General features: G+C 44.9%; 1 protein-coding gene across 4 annotated transcripts in view; it reads right to left on the bottom strand.

Moving 5' to 3' along the window:
• The window catches only part of WWOX (WW domain containing oxidoreductase), a 933,964-nt gene that overhangs the window by 876,985 nt on the left and 29,987 nt on the right, over positions 1 to 26,992 (bottom strand). For all 4 annotated transcript variants that reach the window (XM_045076566.1, XM_045076567.1, XM_004753947.3 and 1 more), the window contains exon 5: positions 624 to 730. In XM_045076566.1, the coding sequence (XP_044932501.1) occupies positions 624 to 730 (107 nt within the window). The remainder of the gene's footprint in view (positions 1 to 623; positions 731 to 26,992) is intronic.

The following is a 26,992-nucleotide window of genomic DNA, read 5'->3' as shown; positions in this document are numbered from 1 at the left end:
CCACGTTGTAACTGTTCATCCCTCTCTGCTTTACCACACTTCACTGCATTTATAACAACCCGGCAGTATGTTAAATAATCCCTTACAGTCCATTTCCCCATACGTAGGAAGTAAAGCCCAAGGGAGGGCGGGGATTTTGTTCTGTCTGATATGCCATGTCCTCAGCCTCAAAAGGACCTCAGGCCCTCAATAAATGTTTGTGCACAGACGTACCAGCACCAACACCCACACAGAGAGAGAGAAGTGAAAAGTAAAAAACAGAGATGGTGTTAAAGCCCACCGCTTCCTAATCCTAAAAACCATAAGCATAACAAACTCTCAGCTGCATGCATGGGCATTAACCACATTTTATTTTCTTAATAAATGAGCTGAATGAGTAAACATTCTCAAGCCTCTGACTAATAAAGCAGATGACATTGACAATGAACCATAAACAATGTGTGGATAACAGGCCTGTTGGTCCTTTCATTCATAAAATAAACAAAATGAGTATGACTTTAAAAATAAAGAAAACGTTATTCCAAGAGCAATAAACTTTATGCACTGCACTAAAACCTCCATGTGTTTATCCCAGCATGTGTATCTGACAATTAAAAAAAAAAAATGGTCAGGGGTTTACTTACCCATTCTCCTAAAATCCGCGACACAGCTTCATTGGCCCTTGTCATATTCCTACAGGCAAGGATCACGTGGGCACCATGGAGGGCAAAAGACTTGGCAGTTTCAAACCCTACAGTTTAGAGGAAAGTCAACATTAGAAAACATAATGCAAAACATTGACTCAGCTGAACGGCCTTTACTGAGCACCGCACACACTACCAAAGGGGCTCTCAGCCAGAGGCAATCTGTCCCCTGATAGACAGGTGCAAATGTCTAGAGACATTTTCAGTGGTCACACTTGGGGACAGGGTGCTACTAGCATCTAGTGTGTGAGGGTCAGGGGTGCAAAATATACCTTACAAAGCACAAGACAATCCCCACAAGAAAGAATCATATGGCAATAAATGTCAACACTGTTGAGGTTGAGAAAACCTAGCCCAAGAACACACCATCCCCAACGGTGTAGGAAAAACCACAGAAGAGCCCACAGCACAGTCTGCCATATATAACCACTGCCTGATGAGCAGATCTGTGTTAAATATAAAGCCTAAGGGGGGGGAGCCTGGGTGGCTCAGGGGGGGTAAGCCTCTGCCTTCGGCTCAGGTCATGATCTCAGGGTCCTGGGATCCAGCCCTGCATTGGGCTCTCTGCTCAGCAGGGAGCCTGCTTCCTCCTCTCTCTCTGCCTGCCTCTCTGCCTACTTGTGATCTCTGTCAAATAAATAAATAAAATCTTTAAAAAAAAATATATATATATATATATATATACACACACATAATATAAAGACTAAGGACATTTAAGGACTCAGATATGGCCACTGCCCTTCAAGAGCTCATAGTCTAATAAGAAAAAACTGGCCTGAAAAGGAAAATAAATATACAACCTATTTACTATGCTCTGGGTGATGTGCTCTGTGCTGTGCTACACGTATCCCACAACGGTGGCCACCTGCTCCCACTGGGAGCAATGAGAAGAGCTGGACGAAACCTACACACATGCACACACATAGCCTTGAAGGCATCAGAGGGACATTTTAAGTAAGGATTTGGTGGCGGGGTGGGCAGCAGGGCGGGGCGGAGGCGCACTGGAAAAGCAGAAAAAACAAGAGAGATGAGCCGGCTTTGGCGTCCCCAGTGCAAGTATTCCTCAAAAATAAAGGTGAACAAATTTTTTTTTTTTAAGATTTTATTTATTTGACAGAGAGATCACAAGTAGGCAGAGAAGCAGGCAGAGAGAGAGGAGGAAGCAGGCTCCCTGCCGAGCAGAGAGCCCAATGCAGGGCTAGAGCCCAATGCAGGGCTGGATCCCAGGACCCTGAGATCATGACCTGAGCCGAAGGCAGAAGCTTAACCCACTGAGCCATCCAGGTGCCCCAAGGTGAACAAATTTTTAAATAAACCAAACCAGACAAACAAAAAGCTAAGAGGCTATGTCACCAGCTATGGGCAGAAGTGAACTAGGGGAGAGATTCAAGGATGCTCTTCAAACAGGAGGAAAAATCAGGAGGTGCAGAAAGTAACAAAGTAATACAAATATTAAGTTTAGGGTAAAATCGAAATGATAACAATAGTAGTTTGTAAGTAAGTTTTGGAAAACAGAGCAGAATTACTCTGGTGATAATAACAGTGCATAATCTAGGAAAAATTCTATATTTAAAGAAAAGCCTCAAAATGAAAACTCTGCATCTGTTTTTTTTAACAGAAAGGCTACCAAACATTTAAGAAAATAAAAACATCGATCTTCCAAAAATTCTTCCACATAATAGAGAAAGAGTAAGTTGTTAACCATCTGTCTTCAGCTCAGGTCATGATCCCAGGGTCCTGGGATCTAGCCCCCCATTGGGCTCTCTGCTCAGCAGGAAACCTGCTTCTCCCTCTCCCACCCTCCCACTTATGTTCCCTCTCTTGCCGTGTGTCAAATAAATAAATAAAATCTTAAAAAAAATAGAAGAAAAACCCAACATCTTATAAGCCTAAAAACTCTTTAGTCATGAGACAAGTGTAAATCAAAGATAAAATGAGATGAAAAAATTTAAAAGATACAATGTGATACTATTACATAACCATTACTACAATGGTTAAAATTGTTTCAAAAACTGTTTTTTCAGATGACCAGACCAAATGTTGGCCAAGATGTGGAACAACCAGAACTCTAATGAAATCTAATTTGAGAGCCCGAACCCCCCCATCACTGTTCTAAGGCACATCTTCTCTTGTAAACTGTGCGGGAGACCACACGGAGTACACCCAAACACATGAATCAGTCCTACTAGAGGGAGCAGCAATGCAATTCCGCCAAAGCCACGTCCAATGACCACAGACAACTATTTCCAAGATACTGTTTGCATGTACGAAAAATCAGAGTACCATTATGTTACTGAGATTGCCACGTGAAAGAGTCTAGCAAAATTCATTCCCTCCTATCTTCCATCTATCTAATCTTCATGGAGGCCAGTCTATTTTATAAACGAGCTCTCAGGGGAAGCCAGCACAGCACAGTGTGAAACTCAAAGTCAGGAGTCTGACACCGATGACCCCAGCTCTAGCTAATTATAAGCGGTGAGTTACGCCTTTAACCCATCAGAAACCCAGAGACCCTTTCTTAAAATGTGGAGTAACCAGTAAACACTAGGAGCCCAATAGAACAATAGTAGGTGGAAAACAAGTGTTAATTCCCATTCTTTCCAAAATCTTTGGTGTAAAGCCTGTGTCTCCTTTCTGACTCGTATGACCTATCAGATACAGCACACTCGGTATGACTAAAAACGAACACTCTCTCCTCGATCTGCTCCCAGCAGCAGCCCAAGAGTTGACTAGCTTTAACATCAACCAGAATTTAAGGAAATGACCCACAACAGCCACCATTCTGTTTGTGTGGATACTGGGTCCAGAACGCATGTGAACTTCACTATTGAGTTGACTTATTTTTCAGATGATGCCAAGTTCTATATACCAAGATATTCACTTATCATTATGTAAGGACAACATCCTATACTTGAATCTGATTCTAATATGATGCCCAAAGGATTTCAAGTCTAAAATACTTAACATCTATATCGGTTTGCAACCTCCCTGGTGTATGTAGTGAAAGTTCATTGAAGCCGGTATCTTTGAGTCATGGAGCAAGAAGACAATAACCTAAAGTTTACTAATTTTGATCTGTGATGCCAATTACACCACTTACCACCATTGGCAAGAAGCATGTACATCATTTGGGGAAAAGAGAAAGAAGTAAAACACCAGGTTTTGTAGCCCAGCTGTTCCAAAACTGGATGGGGGCAGGCATAGGGCAAAATCTTGCTAACTGATGTGCTACATCAATCAGACTAATGAAATGCTGACAGCCATATGGAAGGAATGCGAAGTGACCAAAAATGACTTCCCCTGCACTCCCACAAGATCTTGTTGAGATGGTGGACTCTGCGTCCCTGTGAAATGTCCAGGTCGGAGCAATTATCAGGAATATTTTTCATCATATTTTCATTAGAGAGTATTAAAAAAAAATGATTATGGGAAAGACGGCAGACACAATGCTTGGTCTTTCACAAGCAACCATATTTTTAAGGGACCAAGAGGACACTGAGACAATGCAGGGCCCGGCTGACCCCAGGCTTCATTTACCAGTTTAACTACAAACTCCTTAGAATGTGGGCCTTTTTGATCCCTCTGTCCCAGGGGATGAAGGAACACCCAGTAGGATTCAACAAACACATGCCAAAGGAAAGAATGGTTCTTAGAGTTGTTAATAGGCTACAACTCCGGACTGCTGCAAAACAATCCAAGTCGTGTCAAACAACACTGACAGCCCTCTGGTAACAAGGAACGAACAACACTGATAGCCCTTTCTAAAATAATGAATAAATACTAAGATCCTGCAAAAATGGGGCTCACCATGGTTTTTAATGACGCTACCTAGAAATCTGTGGGGAAGAGTATGCCCGTTTCCTATCAAAGTTTATCTTCCCAAACACACCTGTTTAAGTCATGCCATCTCAGTCGACAAAATGACATACGGCAAAGGGCTTTTTATTAAGGAAAGGAAGGCAGGCGCCCAACGTGATGACAGTGGCGGGCCGCAGCCGCAAGTCGGCAGCCTCTCGGTTTCACCGAGTCCCCGGCTGCTGCTGGAGCTCACTCCCTCGTGTAAAATGACGCTCTGGCTCTTGGGTCTTTCCTTAGCTGAGCAATGCATTCCATGCTGCGGGTCTCCTTTTAAAAACTGTGAGCGCAGCTCCATTTTCTTATCTTTTACAAGTGCCTTTGGAGCCCAAACCAAAGTGTGGATATTTCAAAAGATGAAGGTGGAGCAGGAAGGACAATGCACGCTCACAGTAACCGTAGCTCCGGAGTGTGCGGTTTTGTGGGGGAAAAGAAAAGAGAGGAAACGAAACGAAACGAAACGAAAAGAAAAGAAAAGAAAGAGAAAAGAAAGTTTAATAATGCTACCTACTGCTAAAGTCTTGGAAAAGCTCCTGAGAATAGCATCCCTCACGCTCCTAATTCCACGGCTGATGACCAGTTTAATTAGCTAAATGTAGCAGTGCTGAGCCAATTCCGCAGAGTGCCAAAGTTTGTGCAAATAATAAAAGCAATGGTTTACTAAATTTAATAACCTGATTCATCTTATAAAAAATTAACCTTATGACAATGTTTAAATTGAACCGGCTTAACTGCATGGAGGTGGCGACTGCGTTCAGAAGAATATTTAAAGCTAATAATACAAAGAAAATAGAAGACATTCTAAAACAACGGGAGCATCTGCTTCCTAGCACTTGTTACGTCTGATCCGATCAGGAAGATTAAGTGGCCACCAAGGTTTAATATCTCGCTGTCGGGTTTTAAGCTTTGCATAGAAACATTAAAGTACCATAAAAGGGAAAACATAGCCCCCCCCAAAAAAATATTAAATATCCACTTTTCTCACACAAGCTTTCATTCTCGAGAACGCAGGTTACAGACCGGTGACCACGGGATGAATCAAACCCACGGCCTGTTCTGTTCGGCTCACACGCTGCTCCGTCCGTCCTTCCCCCTTCGCGTCCCGCCCTCTCTCCCTCCCTTCCTTCCTCACAGGAACTGGTGACCAGCATTAGAAACCCAGATGACCCATCTGAGGGCAGACGTCCAACACCTCTGAAAAAGCATACAAGTGGCCACACCGGGCCCCCACCCCACTGCCACCACCGGCTAGAGTCAGGGTCTGCGGCCTCCTGTCCACCACAGTCACCACCCACACTGCTGACTTCACCGGCCAGACCACTGCAGGCACCTGATGCTGAGACACCCACTAAACACGTGACATTCACACTAGAAACAATGCTCCAGCCTTGCCACAAAACCACCACAATCAGAATTTTCACATCCGGATGGCCACACCTCAAAAAATGTGTCATGCTGACCTGCTCAAGATTTGACTAAAACCCTGTCAAGCCCCACTCGGTCAAGCATGAGATCAGGACGCCAGCTACCCCACGGAAGGCCTGGCGGCCGCGCTCTGCCCTACACAAGGAAACACAGGGGGACGACCCACAGGAACCGGGATATATGTGGTACACGTTTTAAAACCCACCTTCTTGGCATTTCCCAAATGCCACTGAGCAGTAGCAGAAACTGTGGGCAGGAGCTATGCTATGACCAGAGGACACAAAAAAGAAAGGCTGGGGGCACGGCAAGACAAGAGCATGGACTGGCGAGGGGCCCGCGCAATGGAAGACCAGGCAACCGGACGGGAGACAAAGGCCAAGTGGGACAAGCGGAAACCGTGGACCACGGCAGGCAGCAGGGAGGAGCGCCGTGAACGACAGCGACGGCTCTCCGCGTTCTAACTCCACAACCACATGGCAGACCGCGACACATATGAGATCGTTACAATCGTTACTAGTCTGTCTATTTAAGATGCCTCCGGTGGTCCTGCAGAAGGTGGCTGAGCTGAAGACACTGAAGCTGTGGGACCAGCCGAGGGAATGGGTGCCCTCTGAGGCCGAACAGCTCAGAGAAAAATGAGAAAATAATTTGGGAAGCAAACCTCTCCAGAGCCTGATGACCGCCTGAGTCTCAGTCTGAGGGGGCACCCCAAGTCTCCAAAGACGCCAGCCTGGCCACACGGGAGGCTCGCCACTGAGCCTGGCCACACGGGAGGCCGGCCACTGAGCCTGGCCACATGAGAGGCCGGCCACTGAGCCTGGCCACACGAGAGGCCGGCCACTGGTCGGCTGACCCAGGCACTGACTACAAAGGAGGACTGGGTTTGCGTGTGGTGGTGGAGGGGGCAGAAGGAGCAGGTGACCGCTGCTGGTGAGACTCACCGGCAGGACGGATAGGTGGGGACAGAGTCACAGATTCCACAGGCACAAAGGACATCGGGGTGGGAACCGAATCCCAACAAAGCTCCCAATCGAGTAGGAGCTAAGAACAAGGCCAGTTCTTTCCCTGGTGCTAGGAAGGCTCCTTCTGGTTTGAGTTTTTTAATTTTCTCCATATTGTGGATTTACTTGGGCAGTGTCCCCATTTACTGTAAATTATGGTTTTAATTATCATTTTTATTAAGATGCCCAAAGGAGTTGGGGCTTACAACACCCATAATTTCTAATGGGTTGTTATTATTAATTTATAATTGAGAAATGCTGGAGACAAATGTTACTTGTAACTGCACACAATTAAAAGGCCAGGAAGATGGTGATCCCCACCCCCCAACACACCACTCAAGCAATCTTGAAGAAGGAATCAACAAGTTGTGGAACATTCCAGCACCAGCCAACTCCCCCTGCCTGGAGCTCTACCATCAGGTACAGAACAAGAAGAGAAGCCTATCTTTCATCCTGAGTTAAATTTGGGGAAAATTCAAATTTGGGGACAATTTTCACATTAATAAACCATGGCGTTCAGCATTTGCCAGATCCTCCCTCTAAGGACAAGGACCATACTTCCCAAACCCATCTGATTCGCCTAAATGAAGTTACGGTGACTCAGTGTTGACTGTGACACTGACATCGAATGCTCTGAGGGTGTCTCCGGTGAAGTTGGAGGATACACATTGGCCACCACTGCAAGGTCAACACCACAAGTGCCAGGACCGGATAGCCCACACCGCTGGTTCTGTGGCTGCCTGACCTGCCTGATCGAGCGCGTTTACCTTCCACGCCGTTTCAGTTCTATAGCTCTGAGTTCCAAAGAGTCAGAAATCACACTCCTTCCATCCTCACTGCAACTGCCAGCTCTTAATAAATTACAAGACCTATTCAGGCCTCTCTAGAGGAAAGTAAGTCATAACCAACCCTGCTTTTAAATGTGTGTCTTTTACACAGCTGGCAACAAGTCCCACACAGAGGCTCCCAAACACCCCTCACAAGATCAACAGGCCTCAAATATAAATATCTACCAAAGAAAGACACCAATTCGAGAGATGGGGATCCAGAGGTAGGGAACAGCCCATTCACGTGGGCTATCTTCTTGATATATGGCCAGCCGTTTGGGGCAGTACAATGCTAAGGCCAGAACTTTTCTAAAACTAAACAATCAATTCTGAGTGACTACCTGGGATCTCTCAGGAGGCAAGACGGACCCCAGGCTGCCTACTTGTGGTGCTGCTGGCTGGCTAAGGAAGCTCTCATCCGACCTGCCAGTGACAGTGCGTCCAATTCCCGTGTGTTAGCAATCACAGAGAGAAAAGTGCCCAAAGAGATTGCAATTAACATGGCCCTAGGCAGCCCAGTGAAGACAGACTTAGTAAGGGCACCTCAACGGAGCAGGGTCCGTGCAGGTCAGGGTGCCAGCACACCAGGCCACCACATGTATTAATGGTGGGGGGAGCAAGAGAGTGGCATACAAAGTGACTCAACATCTTTGGGGGCAACTGGGCTATCTCCACCCAAGTGTATATGGCCGCACCCTTTCACCCAGTTCTTCCCCATCCAGAAACGAGTCCTACAGATATACCCGCCCATGTGAGCCAACACGCGACAGGAGCGTTCAACAAGCATCACTTGCAATAGCCAAAAAACGGGAACCCATCCAGACGTCCCCTCTGTTAAGGGAAGTACATGGCGCATCCAGAGCCAAGGGCCATGCTGTCATCCAGCAGAATCAGGTGACCCGAGAGGGAAAGACAAGGAAACATCTCCTGTTCCATTACGAAGAAAAAAAGAAATCAAAGCACAGGACGGCATGCGCAGGTGATCCCCTCGGTGGCATATGAAGGGAAGGTGGGTGTGTGTCTACGTATGTGCTAACACTGGCCCCCTGAGCGCGTGAGCGATCGCTTGGGAGCTGGGAAAACTCACCTGCGTATGCCCACACAGATGCTACTTCCATTTTTAGCACACACGTGTAGAGCATAAGAGTAAGACGCTACAAGGGAATGACAGAATGGATCTAACTGATCATTTATAGGCCTTCACAAATTTTAACAGAGAAAGAGAAAGACAAGTGAGAAAGGAAAGAGAACAGGCCTACTGTATTTTCTGAGCATGCCGGTTTTTAGAGATGGACCAAAGAAGGTGGCGAGGAGGACATGGGAGTGCCACCACATGGGGGCTGCCGTGCCAGGGGCTTCAGGGATACGTGCTCTTCACAGCACCGCTCCGACACGTCACTGTCAGCATCGCACCACTGAGAAAACTAGCAGCCCAGAGGCGTGGGCACTCACAAGATCAAAGGACAAATAGGAGGTGCAGTGGCCTGAGTCCAGGGCAGGTGAGTTCAAGCCCCACACTTGCAGGAGCCCCCTGAGGGCAGGAAAAATCCAGTTGGGAACACCACTCACCTGCCCAACTGCTGACTGTTCTGTATCTTGTTCCACCGACCGATGGAATCTGATGTGTGTTCTTTATGTCTCTTGTGACATATGTTTCCATGTTTGGCATTTGTATGATGTAAGCCAAACCTTACTAAGCTGTCGTCCTTCTGAGAGAAATGGTCCCCACACCACAGCCTACCAACAACACCCATTTCTTTTCGGTGTCATCTTGTCAAGGCAAAGGACCTAGGCCTCTTCAGCTACTTGATTATGTAAACGTACTTACTTAATGGAATCTGTCCCCAAACTGTGATGCATTATCAAATTACCTTCGCTCTTATTTAATATTTCATCGCAGGGCTCAGAATTAATACCATCCTTAGCTTTCACAAACAGTTCTCTGCGTAAGGCCTACCAGAAGGCATAGCTAATCTGCAGAAATAACGTTTCTTTCCACATTCTCCAAGGTCAACAATGTACAAGTACGGACTTAACTGAACCTTGCGTCTACGCTTTCAACCAGTGAGTCCTTTTACAAGGGATGGCCTTAACACCCTAGTCTTACAAGTCATGCTCGAGTTTCTTCCTTCGCTTCTGAAAGGCTTCAGTGCTGAGGTTTAGGGAGGAGACTCTATGAAGGCCAAGGACAAAGACCTCCCCACCGACTCAAGAAGGAAGTGACGCCACACCGAATTTTTTAACAAAGCATACACAGGACTTTTACAAATGCAGCCAGATGCTCAGGAGGATAACTGACACAGGACAAGACAAAAATCCAAAGTCTTCCCCATTAAAAAAAAAAAAAACTTAAATCCAGCCTATAGGACGAAGAAACATGTGTGACTTGTCAAGGCTCTCCAGGAGACACAGCCTCCTTCACTCGCTGGCACAAACACAAGGAAGTACACGACAGCTCTAGGACCTCAAACCCAGGACCTGAATCTGGCCCGTGTTTATGCTCTTCGGAGGGCAAAACTTTTTTTTAATCACTAACAAACCACACACACACACATACACACGCACACACTCTCCCACAGTGTCTTTAACTCCACACGCACAGCGGTATTAGTAAGAGAACCAAAGTGTCTGTGCTGTTTGCAAGTGGAAAGGTTTACCCTCAAGTTTGGCCTTTTTCACTTTGATGGATGAATTTATAGCCACTTCAAGAGGAGAGAACCCAATCCGGAATCTGCAAGCACGCGGGATTATGTTACTGGGCAGCTCACTGTTTTCGCAGCTGGGCCGGGATTTCCTTTCAAGACCCAGGCCTCAGTCACTCTGCAGTCTGCTCCAGAGACGGGCTTCTTTATGATGCAGAGCAAACAGGGAGGCCACCGGGGTCCCACGCCACACTTGTCCAGAAAAAAGACCCCTTTCTTTTCGTTTCTCAACAACCAATGGGGCCAGGACCAGCCTATCTCCCAAGGCATTTTCCACTCCTGTCAATTAAGAAGTGGTTAGGAAGGGATTGTTTGAAAGAAGGAAAACACACACACACACACACACACACACACACACACACACACACAAAACTTCTCCATTCCACTGAGAGCTTCCAAAAACCGAAACCTGCTACAGCCTGTACAGCCTGTATCTTCAGTGTGAGCTTTCTAATTCAAGCGCCCCCCTGACACTTTTTTTCTTTTTAATTTCAGAACGACCTTGGCTCTCACCTTCTAAAAAGTGGCATATTACTTCGCCTCTTTAAAAAGATTAAATTCTTTTTGCTCCCAAAGTCATGGGAAGGTGCTCAGAACACCACGCTGGGAAAATTCAGCCCTTTTTTGAGGCTGACTTTGGAAGTGTCCAAATAGACTTTCATTCTCCACAGCTTATAGTGTTTTAAGATGCAGCTTCTGGGAAGTATGACTGAGGCTCCGTTGTTGAAGCCGGCGGCGGGAGACAGGCCTGCTCACCCTGCTCGCTCCGTCCACCCAGCCTGGGCTAGAGTCAGGCGCTGCCCACTCCTCCTCACGTGGGGACAAACCAGACACTGGACTCTACTGCAAAGGGTTAGGGAGCAATCATTAAAAGGAGACATTTGCTCAAAATGTACAATAAGGAGACAAAGGGTACTGCAGTTCTGAGCAAGCTGAATAAAATGCAAAAACACCTTATTAAGGAATATCCTTACCTTGTAGTCATTAAGGAAAAAGCACCTCGGTAATCTATGTAACCCAGACCACCCTGTAATCTTTCATACAGCTGCTTTCTAATTTTTTATGAAATCTAAGAGGGGCTTGGCTGTGTGTATGTGTGTGTGTGCGTGTGTGTGTTTTCTTTCTTTGCTTTCTGAAGACAACAAAAGCTGATACTATCTCATTTCAACTTGAAGAAAAAGAAATTTTTTTCAAGTAAACTTGTTGCTACTTCTGATGAGTCCTCTTGCAATCGTCAAACAGTCCACAGCCGTCCTGTGTTGACCGTACGGACTACACGTGCACAAAACTCCCTTCCTTCCACAAGCCAGGCTGCACACAAGAAAGCACAAAGAAATCTTCACTAGTTTCACACTTTCCTTACTGACAACACACGTGGGAGATTGCAGTGCCTGGGTCCCTGAGGGTCGTACAATTTGTCAAAGAAATTCTCCATTTCTCTATCACTTTTTAAGGTGAGATCTGCTTCAACAAAATCAGTCTCACAAGGGGAAAAAGGGAAGGAGTTTTGAGCTTTGAGTTTGATAACACACTGTTTTAGAATACCATGATGAGGGATTGGCTAAACACACCAATTTTAAAATCTATCCCTCTCAGTAAATGTGCAAGCAAACCATCAGCTGTGATCAGGCACCTGCTTGGCATGAATGTCAGAGATGCGCAGGGCGCCTTCCAGCTAAGGTTGATCGTGCCTGACTCCCGGAGATGCAGCTAGCTGGAAATCTGTGTTGGGCTCCCCTCTTGGCCCTGATGTATTACATAGGTAATACACATGATCAGAGATTAGGCTCAACTCCATGTCAAAAAAGGAGAGGGAATGCTCTGAGTTAAGACACACAGGGCAAAACAGAGGACTCTGGTTTACAGAAAGCTTCTGGGGAAACTGAGCATCTCAAGGGGTCAAGGGTCCCAGCTATGGGAGCCTGTGTAACCAGGGAGCAGCCACAAAAGATTCCAATGGAGATCTGCCTTCCTAGGACAGACAGCTGGAGGAAGCATGTGCAAAGAAGACATTTTATTTGGCTCAAACATGCAGCCTGCCCCTCACACATTTAACTTTTTAGAGGCTCTATTAAGAAAAGGTGTACTATAGTTTCTTCAGTGCTTTGAGACAGAAAAGGGAACATGAAATCAAAGAATCTTTTTTTTTTTTAAGATTTTATTTGACAGAGATTACAAGTAGGCAGAGAGGCAGGCAGAGAGAGAAGGAAAGGAAGAAGCATTCTCCCCGCTCAGCAGAGAGCCCGACGTAGGGATCGATCCTAGGGCCCTGAGCAGAGGCTTAACCCACTGAACCACTCAGGTGCCCTGAAATCAAAGCATTTCTTGTAGGGAAAAAAACAGATCAGGAGCTTTACTGTTGGTTACGGACTGAACTGTGTCCACTTAAAACTCCTATCTTGAGCCCTAAGCCCTGATAAGACGAGGCGTCTTAGGAAGTGATTAAGGTTAGATGAGGTCTTAAGGGTAGGGGTTCTGAGCCAATAGGACTGGGGCTCTCATAGAGATGTGTGCACACAGAGGAAAGACCATGTGCAGAGAGAGCAAGGAGGCCTCTGCAAGGCAAGCAGAGAGCCCTCAGGAGAAACCAACGCTGCCGACACCTGGGGCTCGGACTTCCAGCCTCCAGCATCATGAGAAATACATTTCTGTCAATTCATCACCTGGTCTGTGATATTTCGTCAGAGCAACCAGGACAGACTAATATACTAATGCTTTTAACCAGATCAGCTGGTTCAAAAAGGAGAAAACGCAACAGATCCTAAGCTTTCTGGCCTCAACCACTGGGAATTGAGATGGAAGATTTTATGTCATCCCTAACCAAGGCAGGTCAGTGAGGTGGAGCAGATGATACTCCTGTGGGTCAGAAACCTAACCTCTTGTTTGGCTTTCTCTGGAGAAAACTGAAATATGTATCTACTAACAAACGAGAGATCGAAGTCCAGCCTCCTCAAAGAGTGGTACCTGGACCAGCAGCACCATCACCTGAGAACTCATAAATGCACATTCTCAGGCCCCCCATGCCTGCTGAAGCAGCAAGCTGGGTCATGTTGGGCTCTGTGTTCTAATGAGCCCTTCTGGACACTCAGATTCCTGTTCAAGGTTAAGAAATTCTGGTCTTGTTAATGCCCAGAACTCCCCTTCTCTAACAAGAGACGCTGTCTATGGCTCCCACGTACACACGACCCTCACGTGATGGTCCCATTTAACTCTCAACACCATGGGCGCATGACACTACTATCCCCAGTGTACAGATGAGAAAAATAAGGCTCAGAAAAGACAAGGTCAAATAGCCAGTAAAGTGGAAGGGTGAAAACTGGACCCTAGGGCCTGATGCTTCTAAAGCCCCTTTCAGCAACCTCTTCAGCAAAGCCAGCTCACTTTCCCTCTGAGTGTTGGTCCCCACACTGACTCTCACAGCAGGGAACAATTTACACGCCTCCTCTTCCCGTCACTGTGCAATCACGAGTCGGACGGACCGGAGTCAGGATCCTGCCTCTGCCATTTCCTTAGAACCTTTGGGTCTTGAGAAGGATGCTGTATGTTCTGGGTTGAATTTTGTAACCCACCCCCCCACCTCAAAATTCACATGCTGAAGCCCTAAGCCTCAGTATCTCAGAATATGACCTTATTTGGACACAGGGTTTTGGCAGAGGTAATCAAGTTAAAGCGGGGTCATTAGGGTGGGCCCTAACCCAATGACACTGGTAAAACTGTGGACTCAGCACATACACAGGGAGAACACCATTTGAGCATGAAAAGGACCACATACAAGACCACAAGATGCCTGCAACAGACTCTTCCCTCACAGCCCTCAGAAGGAGCCAACCCTGCCAACACCCTGATTTTGCACTCCTAGCCTCCAGAACTGTGAGGCAATAAATTTCTATTGTTTAAGCCCTAGTCTGTGGAACAATGTTATAGCAGCGCCAGGAAATTAATACACTTAACTTCTATGGGCCTCAGTTTCTTCATTTGTAAAAGGGGAATATTAAGAGGTACTCCTTCAGGGTTGCAGGAATATCAAATGAGACAGCTATGCAGAGTTCCTAGCAAGCCACACCTCTCAATATATTAGTCTTATTATTGATACACTATTGGCTAAAACACCCTCCATATGATTTATATATCAAATTTTCCTATAGAAATCTAAAAATATGTACAAGGGACTAAATAGAATAAATGATTCTTAGTGTCCCTAGTACCTATTCAACAACTTATCACTGGTGCTCCCAATTCTTTCCTAAAAAGCACTTAAGACAGTGTATTATAAACACCCACATACAACACAGGAACTTAAAATAAAATGAAAATTGGTGGTTGCCAGGGACAAGGGCTTGCAGGGGAAAGTTGGAATAACAAATTGCCTGGGGCAAAGAAGCAAAATGAAAATTTCTGTGGATGTGTAAATGTTCTCTATCTTAACTGGGTGGTGGGTTATCTGAGTGTACACATTTGTCAAAAACCATATGTACAATTAAAATTAATGAACTTTGTTATGTGAAACTTCTTCAAAAAGTTGATTTTCTTTTAAGTAAATGCAAATGCCATATTAAAGAAAAAAAAAAAAAACTGATTTACCAGGAATGTAGAGTAAGCTGATTACTTATATGAGCATTCAATCGTTAACTCTGAGCTTCCTGGCAACCAAGGTAAAGAAAGGAAATAGAATACTTTATGTTGCCCTCCTTATTAAATGAGAAAACGCATACCAAGGTTTTAGAAGAGGTGACATTTGTTTTCTTAACAACTTAAATTTTGCCAGAGGACTTCTTATAGGAGAAACATGGGTTAAAAGAATTAACCTGTGGTTTGCAGACTTTTCCTGTAAAGGACACAATAGTCAATACCTCCGACACTGGACACCATATGGTCTCTGCTATATTAAAGTAACATGAAAGCAACCATAGACAGTATGCTAATGAGTGGGCATCAATATCTGTGTTCCAATAAAACTTTACAAAAATAAGCAAGGGAGGGCTGGATTTGATCCACGTGCCATAGCTTACTGACCCCTGGAAGAGACAATGCACTTTTAGCACTCAATGCTAAAGTGACCTGAAGCCAAATAAGAACAAAGCATGGAAGGACACGAAGGCCACCTTAACCTAAACATTTTCTAGAACCCACTGGATAACAATCACAAATAATTTTAGGTAGTTTACAAGATTCTATTAAAATATCTGCTAAAGAGAATCTCATTAAGACATCTATAAAACAAAATTTTTAAGTATTCAATTTACATCAAAATCTTATTACACTGCTTCACTCTGAATTTCATTCAAATTCGACTTACTATAACTGCATTGGCTTTCTACTGCAGTGTTGGATATTTAACTAGAAACTACATCCTGCCTCTCCCTTTGTGCGTAAAATTGACAAATGTGTTGTTTTTGGATTCCAGAATTCTGGGGAAAGCCAACTTAAATGAATTAAGATGACTAATGTGTTGATTCTGTTTCCAATCCAACAAAATGTTAATGTAAGAACCATGTCATATGATGCTATGTGTTTTAGTTCAAATTTAACATCAAATATTGAATAAGGCAGTTTCTAAGTAAATTACTAAGCTAAAAATATTCCTTCTGCGCAGCAAGAACTCCATCTTGTTTAAAATAAATGGAAATTTGAACATCTTTGCTCAGATCAGCCTAAATAAGAAATTAGAAAAATGCAAACCTCCATTATAGTCAACAGTATTGATTCCATCTTTCTGGAGAAAGTAGCACAATATTAGATATATAAAGAAAAGGATTCATTTAAATTGTGACTTCCAGCCAAGTCCTCCATGGAACAGACGCTCAGACAGAAACGGTCCTGCTCCAGTGTGCCAGGTATGTAATCACATCCAAGGTGGGTAGTCACCAAGACGCCGTGGATACAGTCGTGAGTCTCACAGCCCAGGTGTCTCCAAACGTCCCGTTGCTGCGGCGCCCCTGGCACCCCTTGTTACCCCTTGTTCATTTGCAGCATGAGAAGGTTTGTACAAAGTTTTCACTGCATTTACTCAACATTTGGCAGAGAAATTTCTGTGGCTATAACACATTGCCACAGAGTTTTGTTTTAAGTAAACTAGCATTAGTTTTTTGTCACGTATACTTGAAAATTTCTGTATCCACAGAAGCAGTAACCATGACATTTTTAAAAGCTGTTGGAAGCACTGCAAAGCCTGAATGTAATTCCATAAACATGTACCACGTACCTTCCATGAATAAGACATTAAACGTTGTGCCTTAGATGGCCCACTAATTCTAGTGCCAAATCTTTCTGGTTTCCTTAAATTAATTATACCTACCGACCACCCAAAGGATAATTTGAATAATCGTGAAAAATCAAATCTATTAAGAGATTATTTAAAAAGAGAAATCAATAATTAGGGGGTCCCCTCTTTCAAAAATAAAAGAAATTTAAAATTTTATAAGGAAGAATTTAGAAATCTAGAAATGTCTAGAAATGGAAACTACATAGAATATATGTATTTTGCCCCTAGGTTTTAGATTCAACTATGACAGCCTGTCAGTAACTGAATTTTTTTTTCATTACCTGCCAGGTACTTAGGAAATTTTCCATTGTTTAGCACAGGATAATTCTGAAATCAATAATTCTTTATTAATTACATGCTGACAAATTCCTATCAGAAAAATAACCATTATGAAGAAAGCTAACAAAAACATCTCTAGGGATATTTTATCTCTAGCTCTATTCAATTCCATGATTTTTTTTTTTTTATGAATAAAAGGACTCTCCAAATCAAGACTTTATTTAACTGATACTAATGATTATAGTGCCTTAAAAGTAATCGGGATTTCTTAATTCAGTGTCCATTTCTTCCCCCCAAAATTACACACAAGTGCCCAGCTATGAATATATTTGTTTTCCCCCTGTGCAAAGGGGCCAGGGGTTCCAGGACATTCTCAAAGGAGTAGAGAGGCCTCGAATTTACCTGCTTTTTTTTTTTTTAATTTTTATTTAAAGCAGAAAGCTGTGCAAACATTTTGTTTGTTCCTCTGAGAGGTAAAGAGGAAGAAGTCAAGTATTGTGCACTTGACAAAAGAGATGGAGCCCAGAGCAAGTCCATCCACGCAACCATCCCTCGTCCCCAGCATCAGAATGAACCATTCCAAGTCCCAAACTGCCTCTGCAGCATCCTCGGTGGGCAGCTGCCTGGCCGGTGCTACATACCTCTGGCCAGGAACTCACCTGCTCCAGGCACCCTGTTCTGCTACTGGAAAGCAGGCAATCCCTCACTCGGTTCCTAATAGGTAATAAAAACAAGACAAAAGAGCAACTACTGGGACGCCTGGGTGGCTCAGCTGGTTAAGCGGCTGCCTTCGGCTCAGGTCATGATCCCAGCGTCCTGGGATCAAGTCCCACATCGGACTCCTTGCTCCGCAGGGAGCCTGCTTCTCCCTCTTCCACTCTGTCTGCCTGTGCTCGCTCTCTCTCTGTCTCTGACAAATAAATAAAATCTTTAAAAAAAAAAAAAAAAGAGCAACTACTTCTGAAAATGGACACCATAAGAAAGCAAGCTCCATAGGGCGGGGCAGGGGGGCAAATTTTGCTCACCGCTGTATCCGCAGACCCTAGAACAGAGCTGGGTTCACAGCACGCACTCGATAAGTATCTGTTAAAAGAATGAGCTGGTGAGGGTCTGCTATGCACTGGGTAGCATCAATACTAGAAGGCAAGGCCTTTTTTCTAGGGCACAGTTTTTAATGGGCTGAATTTTAATACACTCCACAAAATGTATGTTGAAGTTCTAACCCCCAGAATCTCCGAATGTAACCTTATTTGGGAAGAGGGCCTCTCTGGAAGGTAATCAGGTCAACATGAGATCACTGGTGTGGGCTCTAGTCCAATATGCCCAGTGCCCGTGTAAGAAGAGGAGCTTGGACAGGGAGAGGACACACGCAGAGGGGAGATGTGGGAAGGGATACAAGGAACACACCAAGGGAGGAGGAAAAGGACACCGGGATTCTGTTGCCAGGGCCAAGAACCGCCGGGGGCAGCCAGAAGCCAGAAGAGGCGGGGAAGGATCCTCCCCCACAGGTTTCAGAAGGAGCAGGGTCCTGCCCGCACCTAGACCATAACACTTCCATCCTCCAGAACCTGGAAACAAGGAACCTCTGCGGCTGAAGGCACCCAGCGTGTGGCACTTCGTTCCAGCAGCCTGAGCAAACTAAGACAGCCGTGGAGGAGTTATCACAGAGACGGATAGATACCCCTGACAGAGAGCCTCTGAACCCGTTGGTGGAGCCCTGCGGTGGAGCAGGGCTCATCAGAGCACACGAGATCTGGTAATGGTACAAGGGGGACTGTACCGGGACCCTTCCTGACGCTCCCAAATCTCCCAGTCCAACCTAACTCTGGCCACTACTGCAGCCACCAAGCTCACAACGAGGCAGCTGGGCAGACCCATCCAGGGCTGCAGTATGGAGCTTCCCTGACGCGCAGCATGGGGTACCTGCAGAACCAACCTGGGATTCACCCATGTGCAACCCCAAAATGTTGGGGCACAAATACCAGCAGGGCTACCCCTGCCTGATGGGTTTGGGAGCAGAGGGAACAAATGCTTTCCCCTCTCATTCTGCAAGAAGATGGTTCTGAGGTGCATTTCGTAAGTTCCTCTGAAAAGGTCCACGGAACTGAATGCTAGGGACCCACAGCACTGCCCAACTGGTAACACACGCGCGCACTGCCTCCCTCCTTCCTTGTTTAATCCCCCATCCCTCATCCATGCTCTCTGAAGTCACATCCCTAAGTACCTACACATCAACCTTGGTCTCAGGTTCTGCTTTTGGGGGAACCCAAACTAAGATTAAAAAAAAAAAAACAACTCTTAAAACATTTGCAATACAGAAAACGTACTTAGTTTTTATTAAACCTGAATCAAGAGAAAAGCGCCCTACCCCTGTTCTAATCGTTGAATGCTGGTTCCTTATAGCATTCTGTCTGTCCACTGGTCCCAGTTCTGTCCCTGGAAGTTAAGCCAGGCTTTTCCCTCCTCCACTGAACATGCACGGCAAGAACTAACTTACGTAGACATTTTCCTCCGCCCATTAATAGGTGCTCCTACCACACGATTTCATGACTTCACAAGCTCTTAGTTTGTCTGTGCTCCGACCAGAAATGAACACAATGCTCTAGACACTGTCTGATCCCGGGACTGTTCCCTTTCTTTACAACATACCATGAAAGTTTCAACCAACCAAAGGTATAAACAGGTGGTGTACAGCAGAGCCTTTCTTTTCCCAAATGTGCAGGGCTGCAAGAGACGCTGCATGGTCGAAACTTCTGTGAGCAGCTGTAGGTAAGAGAGATGCCAAACAATGACTGCGACTCGGAAGCCCCGTTTTCAACATGTGCTCCCCACTCACATCAGTGGAGTGCCACATTAAGCGCTTTACTCTTGCTCTCCCGCAGAGGGGAGCACACGGTTTGCACAAGCTTGATTACGGTCTACGGCAGTTGGGTGATTACCACTGAAGTCAGGCAGACGCCTGCTGACATCTCAGAGTGGGCTCCCCTGCATGTTTTATTATCATACAGGAAAAAAATAAATAAACAATTGTGAAAAATACGCACTCCAGAGGATTCTTACCACATCTTTGTCTCTGGGGAAGGGTCAATTAGACCCAGAGACATTCACTCTTGTGTAACTTTTCCTTGATTCCCCCGCGTTCTAAGCAGGGAAGAGCAACACCCATAAGGAATTTGCGCTTGGAGCCCTGAAAAGTAAGTGCCGGAATCAGTCCCTCATCCTCCTCTCCCCTTCTGTTTCCACATCCCTGTTTTGGGCTAATCATATCCCACACATCTTTACTGCTCAACTGAGTTCTAATTAAGCATTATAAAAAATAGAACACATTAGTTGCACGTTGTAAACGTCCGTTGGCAAGTATAATAGCATGGTTCCTAATATGAGAAGCAAATTTAATAAAATTTAAAAGAACTATTTCATCGAAGACAGAATAATGAAAAGGCATACTGTGCTGTCAGCAGAACGGGGTAGGCTTCACAGTACTCGCAGAGGGCGCGGCGCTGCTGTGTGCTACTTTGCAATTTTTGTACAGCGCAACTGTGGGCTCTCCTGAAGATGGCGGACTAGCCAGTGGGTCACCCAAGAAACCACCTTCTGGACAACTCCTGGCCCTGCAGCCACTCAGAAAGCTGACTGGTTCCAAGGAATTCCCCCTTCCCTTGAATGAGGCACTCCCCGAAGCCGCAGCCCAAGGCCAGCGTAGCAATGGCTGGCTGACCTGCTCTCTGCTTTTCCCTCCCCGCTGTGTTGCTTGCAATGCACAAGCACTCTGGAAAAGGCAGAGGTCTAAGTGGATATAGGGAAAAACAGGCCAGCTTCACTCTGTCTGTCTGGTCACAAGTATGGAGACTGTCCCAACGCAGCACAAAAAACCACAGCTTTGCAAAAGCCCCTCTGCCATCAGCCACTGGCAAATGTGCACACACCAACGGCCAGCTAGATAAAATCCGCAAGTATCTGTCGAGCTCCCAAAGTAGAAGAGAGACTGGGACAGCTGTGGGGCTGCCCCTCGGGAGACCGGCTCCCGAGTGTGAAACGCCAGGGATTTCCCCTCCCTCCTTCATTCAAGCACGCATCAAAAACCAGTCCCTCTTTACCTCTCAAGAAAAACTGTAACTTTCTCTATGCTGGCATACTCATGAAATTACTCATAACACAGACTCTTTTTAAAAATCAATGTGAGGGGCGCCTGGGTGGCTCAGTGGGTTAAAGCCTCTGCCTTCGGCTCAGGTTATGATCCAGGGTCCTGGGATCAAGCCTCGCATGGGGCTCTCTGCTCAGCAGGGAGCCTGCTTCCTCCTCTCTCTCTCTGCCTGCCTCTCTGCCTACTTGTGATCTCTGTCAAATAAATAAATAAAATCTTTTTTTAAAATTAATTAATTAATTAATTAAAATTAAAATCAATGTGAGGCTTTGCCCTAGAAACAAAACAACAGAGAAGGCGACACTGGCGAGAGACACGTCACAGTGGGTACTTTCATGTCGTCTCACTTACTACATGAGGCAACAGAGTCTCGGGGGTTAAGAATATAGTCCAAGGGCCCAGAGTTAGCAACCTGGAAAGTAACAGAAGTTTAAAAAAAAATAATAAAAGGGAAAAGAAAGAAAACATTCTGTCTAGTTATCCAAGAAAAGAGCAAGGGCTCACTGTCCACAAGAACACCAGAGAGTGGACTGTGGACACCCAGCAATGCTGGAGTCTAAGTTTCCTAAGGTTTAATAATTTTAACCGTTTGTTTTTTGTTCTTTTTTTTTTTTTTGCTGGAGGGCAGGAGAGGGAGGCAGCGTTCCCATTTCAGATACATCTTTCTGGATGAAGGGACTCCATCTGTGTCAACAGCCTGGGCTTCTCGGTGCGGCCCTCACTCCTGTGCGTGGGAGGCAGTGTACCTCACATGGTAGGAAATGCAACAGGGCTGGCCCCACACCGCGCTGCCTTTCCTGTCCTCCCGCCACACGGGGTGTGCATGCTGCAGCGGGGCCCCTGCCCTCACAGGAAGCCTGGTGGCATCCAGCCCTGGGCCCATCACCCATCTAATTCTGGGGTGTAGGTTTAGAAAACCCACCACCCCGCATATGTAAGCCATATTCACCAGCATCTGCCTGACCAGTCACAAAGGGGAAGCTTTAGTCTTCCGCGTGCCTTACTGTTTGCCCTATTTCTCAATTCCTTGAAAACCTGGGAAGGGGAAAGTGTGCAACGTGCTGGGCCCTCCAAACCTCAACACTTCTCTAGGGGCTAACGGGCCAGTCTGTGCTTAGATTTCTCTCTGCAGAGTAAAAAGACCTATGCTCAAGTCTCTGTAACAAGAAGAGTGTGGCTACATATTTCAAAACAGTTTAGAGTTTATAAACAGATATAATCTAACACATTAAAAGGCTTTGTCCCCTAGACCCGGAAATATTCACAAGCCACAGGACTGAGACTAGCTCCAGTAAGGCCAAAAGGGAAGGACAGGTGTGGGTGAACACACGATCCTCTCTTACCATGTCCTAGGAGTCCAATAAGCCGATTATAAATCTGAATCTATACCATAAGCGAGCACTTTTTTTCTCAGCTATAATGTTATTCTTTGTTTCATTGTATCACTATAATTTTTAAAAAGCACAGGTATATCATGAAAGCCCATGCTTTGTAAAAGATTCCATTATAAGAATAATCATTATTGAACCTTTTAGACCAGATGTAATTTCTTACATGTTACAACAAGTTTGGCACGCATTGTGAATTTCAGCCAAGGTTGATAAAGTTCAATAACTTGGCTAACCAACCATGTGTACTACTCATTATAGAAGTAATAAATAGATTCATCAAAATGGACATGAAAAAGCCGTAAGAAAATCGGATGCCATTTCCAGCCTGCCTCATAAAAGCACCTCTTGGACTTTAATATAATTTTATATACAGTTATCAAAGCTACCCATCATTCAATAGCAGGCACATATAAAACAATCATCCACCCACATTTGCATGCTGAATAAATCCCAGTTACACAGGTGAATTCTCTATTTTAGAGATCTCAATAGTCACATAAATGCACACATTGCTTATATGTTCAACTTCTAAAGGAATTCATATGAAGTAGAAAGGAATCAGACAGACATGCCTACAAATCTCACTTTCCATCGTATTATCTTTTCAGGACAGTTTTAGTGGTAGTGCCTTTTTTTTTCTTTTTCTTTCTTTTTTATTTTTTTCAGTTAACACTTTTGGTCAAATTATCCTTTTAGCTTATCAATAACTGAAACATTCAGCAGCAAGAAGAGAAAGCCTGATTCAGACCAATGTCATTGCTGGAAGCAAGCAATCTCAGTTTACGTAACAGAAGATTCTCTTGTGATCAGAACGGAATTCAACAGAGCTGGCTTCTAATACCTGAACACAATTAACCAAGTTTCCTTAAGTGGGATAATAAAACTTGAGTTACAGCATAGCTGAAATACCCAAATTCTCCATACTGCGAGTCTCTCTGTTACGCTTCTACAAGAAGCTCATAAGCTACTTCAGATGTTCTTTTTGAAGGAAGCTAAAGCCTCTCCTTCTCAGAAAGAAATCTTCCCCTACATCTGGTCAACCACCATCCGGGGGAGCCAGCTAGCGTCATGCTCCAAACCAAACACTCCAAGTCAGGTTGCCCACTTCGAATGCTGCCCTGTGCTTACTCACACTCTGCCGGGTAAAGAACTACTCCTGAGCGGTCGCACATGGGGGAGCCTCCCTCCACCCCAGCAGGGGAAGCCTGAGGGTACATACTGCCCCCTCTATTTCTCGGCGAGGCTAGAGCACAGCAGAAACCAGGTCTGTCTACACTGCAGGATCCGCTCTGTTACAGCATTTGGATTTCTTTCAGTGTGCGGACACCACCTTCCCTAGCTGGGCCTCACTTCAGCACTTTGCCAGTCTCCCGGTGCCATCAGCACCATAGGTCACCAGAGTCTGGATTTTCTCTCTTGCAGAAGTCTTCACAGTGGGATCACTGCATGACAATATTATAAATATCCTGAGGCTCTCCTGGTTCTTTTCACATCTACTATGGGTGGAGGCGTGGGGGAAGGGGGGAACCCACCATCAAGCCTTCTAAAACCAAAGTTATACTCTTAACAGCAAGGAAAATCCCCATCATATTAATTACAAACAGCACCTAAATCATCACAACCTTAGCCAAATAATGTGAGTTTTTAACTCGGCATAAGCAGAACATTGTAACAGCGGAGTGCTTTATTTTCTCAAAAAGTTGGCAACTGCCAAATTCTTCCAAGAGCTTAAATGCCGTAATGACAGATAACTGATGTACAGAAAGATTAAAGTAAAATGTGAAACTAAACAGAGAATGAAGAGATGAACCAGAGATGTGCTTTGAATAACAGAAGCAATGAAAAAGAGCTTAAAGAAACTCAAGAAAGAGGTGTTTAATGTCTCCAAAAGACTTGAGCACGTCACATTCAGCAGGCATTACACACCCCGCCTGCACAGCAAACAGTCTTTGTAACATCCGTACTGGCACTTGCTGCAAAATGCCCAGCACTAAAAATATGCTTAAGTTTGTGAAGAAAGACTTCTGACAGCCATCCAGAAATGCTACTGGTACCAGCAGATAGCTGTCTATCGCAGGCTTTCAACAAAGCCATCCTGCCGGCATACGGACTCCAAGATCCAATACCAGTATTTAAGCAAACAGTAAAGTCAACATTAAAAACATTTGCTGTTTTCTTATCACAAGACTTAATTCTCCCCAACAAGTGCACATGTGTGCACGTGTACACATGTGTGCACGCACACACACACACACACACACACAAACACAAACACACAGGGAGCCATACAAATACAAAGCCATTCTTAAAGGAAATGGTCAAGGAAGGTTTAAGAAAACACAGATGGCTCCCTAACACCTGTACAAGATCCACAAAGTCTGTGAGATGGAAGTATTTTACTGACTATTACCCTGGAATCCCTTATTTCTAAGTGTGACAAGTCTGTAATGTTTTGCTTCCTTCCCAGCTCGGCTTAGCCTTGAAGTGTATCCACTGCTTTTGTAAGCTGGCAACCCTGCTGCCTGTAACGTATAATGGGTTACAATGCCGGTAACCCTATGGTTAGCCTCCTATGATATGGACTCTGGAAGCTTCGGCAGTTCGATGTTTATATTTATATATTCATTTAAAGCCATCAGATTTGCTCTTCAGGGATGAATATGAAATTCTTCCATGTTCACGTACTTCTCTAATGGACAGTTTAAACAAAACACATGATATTTAGAGTTTCAAGAAAGTATCCTTTGAACACTAAACACTATTAAATTCTTTATCCCAAACAAGGCCAGCTCTATAATAACTAAAACACGGAACCTCGAAGTCACTCCTTAAAGAGTGAGGGTGCCATCCTAAAATTTAAAAACTCCAAAGTTTAGCTAACTTTTTAAAAAATATTTTATTGATTTATTTGAGAGAGAGAGAGAGAGAGAGCAGGGGGAGGGGGAGGGACCTAGGGAGAGGGAGAAGCAGGCTCCCAGCTGAGCTGAGCAGGGAGCCCAGTGCAGGGCCTGATCTCAGGACCCAAGATCATGACCTGAGCCAAAGGCAGATGCTTTACTGACTGAGCCATCCAGGCACCCCAGCTTAGCTAACTTTTAAGTTTTACGTAATAGGTAGTAATAAAAAAAAAATTTAAAAAAAAAAGCTTGTTTGGAATTTATAGATCCAAAGATTATCCAAAAATGTGACCACTTTCTCTGCAGCATTGAGAGAATGTAAAATGCTAGGTTCAAACTACAGTTCTCTACCCAGGTTCCAATACTGTGCACTACAGCCTCTACCACTCGAGGAGCTGGGAGATGGAACGGAGTGAAGAAGAATCATGGCAATTATAAAACCTCACTGGTGCACACTGTCAGGCTAGTAACCCGCATTAGCAGAGCTCAACTATACCATCAGCAACTTGGGGAAGAGAGAGCCTGGGGCTCGAAATTAAGGCAAAACACTGGGCAAAGCACAGAAGCGAGTGGGAGAGACAGCCAGACCTGGGAAAGCAATCCACCCGCAAAACAAAACGAGTAAACATGCCGCTCAAACCCACGGCTAGTTTTTAGCATAGACGGAGTAGTTAATGACTGCTTAGACTTTTAAGCATAAACATCAGAAGACACGGGACAAGCTTTAAAAACAATCATCAGAGAGCTGCATGCGTACTACCACAAGGCAAGCAACGGAACCATGATTCATATAAATTACAGAATCAGCGATTACACGTGACCACGATCCACACACTGCTCTTGGAGTTGAAAGCAACTCTGGCCTCCCCATGCATACTGCAGACTTTGCTTTCTTTTATGGTTGCTCGGAAGATGCACAGGCAGGAATGAAGCTTAAGAAAAATCAGAGACTGGTGGTAAGACTTTTTTTAGTAGAGAGAGCAAAAGCTCTCTAATTTACAGCAGATATGCTGCTCATTTGCAGATGTCCTCCTGATAATTAAAACAAAAAAGGCTTTAGTATCTCTACTTTTAAATACAGACAGAGAAATACAGAAATAATTAGAAGCCACCTAGAGGTATACATGTATACAGGCAAATGTGTGGTTAAAACAAACAATTATACCATAAGGAAAAGTTAAATGCTCTCTAGAAGCACAAAGATCAAGGTGTTAATACTTTGGTTAGTTTGTGGCTCCACAACGGTCAGGACTGGTTCTACACTAAAGACTTGGCACCTGGTGTTCAGTAGTCGATGCTGCTGACTGAACAAATGCTTAACCGAAGGGCGTTTCTGTGTCTATGAGCCAGCCAGTCCACCTCCACACAGTTGTCATCACAGACCCTAAACCAAGTTTCTAAGCTAACAATCCACAAGAACCAGACAGGTTTTGGACACTGATCACAAAAAATAGCCTTGCCTGGTTGCAGGGAGATGGCCTGCTGGGGAGCAACATGTCGCAGCCTCAGAGCAATTCTATTTGGTG

Source organism: Mustela putorius, unplaced genomic scaffold, assembly GCF_011764305.1.
Source record: "Mustela putorius furo isolate JIRA1106 unplaced genomic scaffold, ASM1176430v1.1 tig00000174_pilon_pilon_pilon, whole genome shotgun sequence".
In the NCBI taxonomy this organism is placed as follows: domain Eukaryota; kingdom Metazoa; phylum Chordata; class Mammalia; order Carnivora; family Mustelidae; genus Mustela; species Mustela putorius.
The sequence above is the reverse complement of the archived record's forward strand: the minus strand, read 5'-3'. Positions and strand labels throughout refer to the sequence as shown.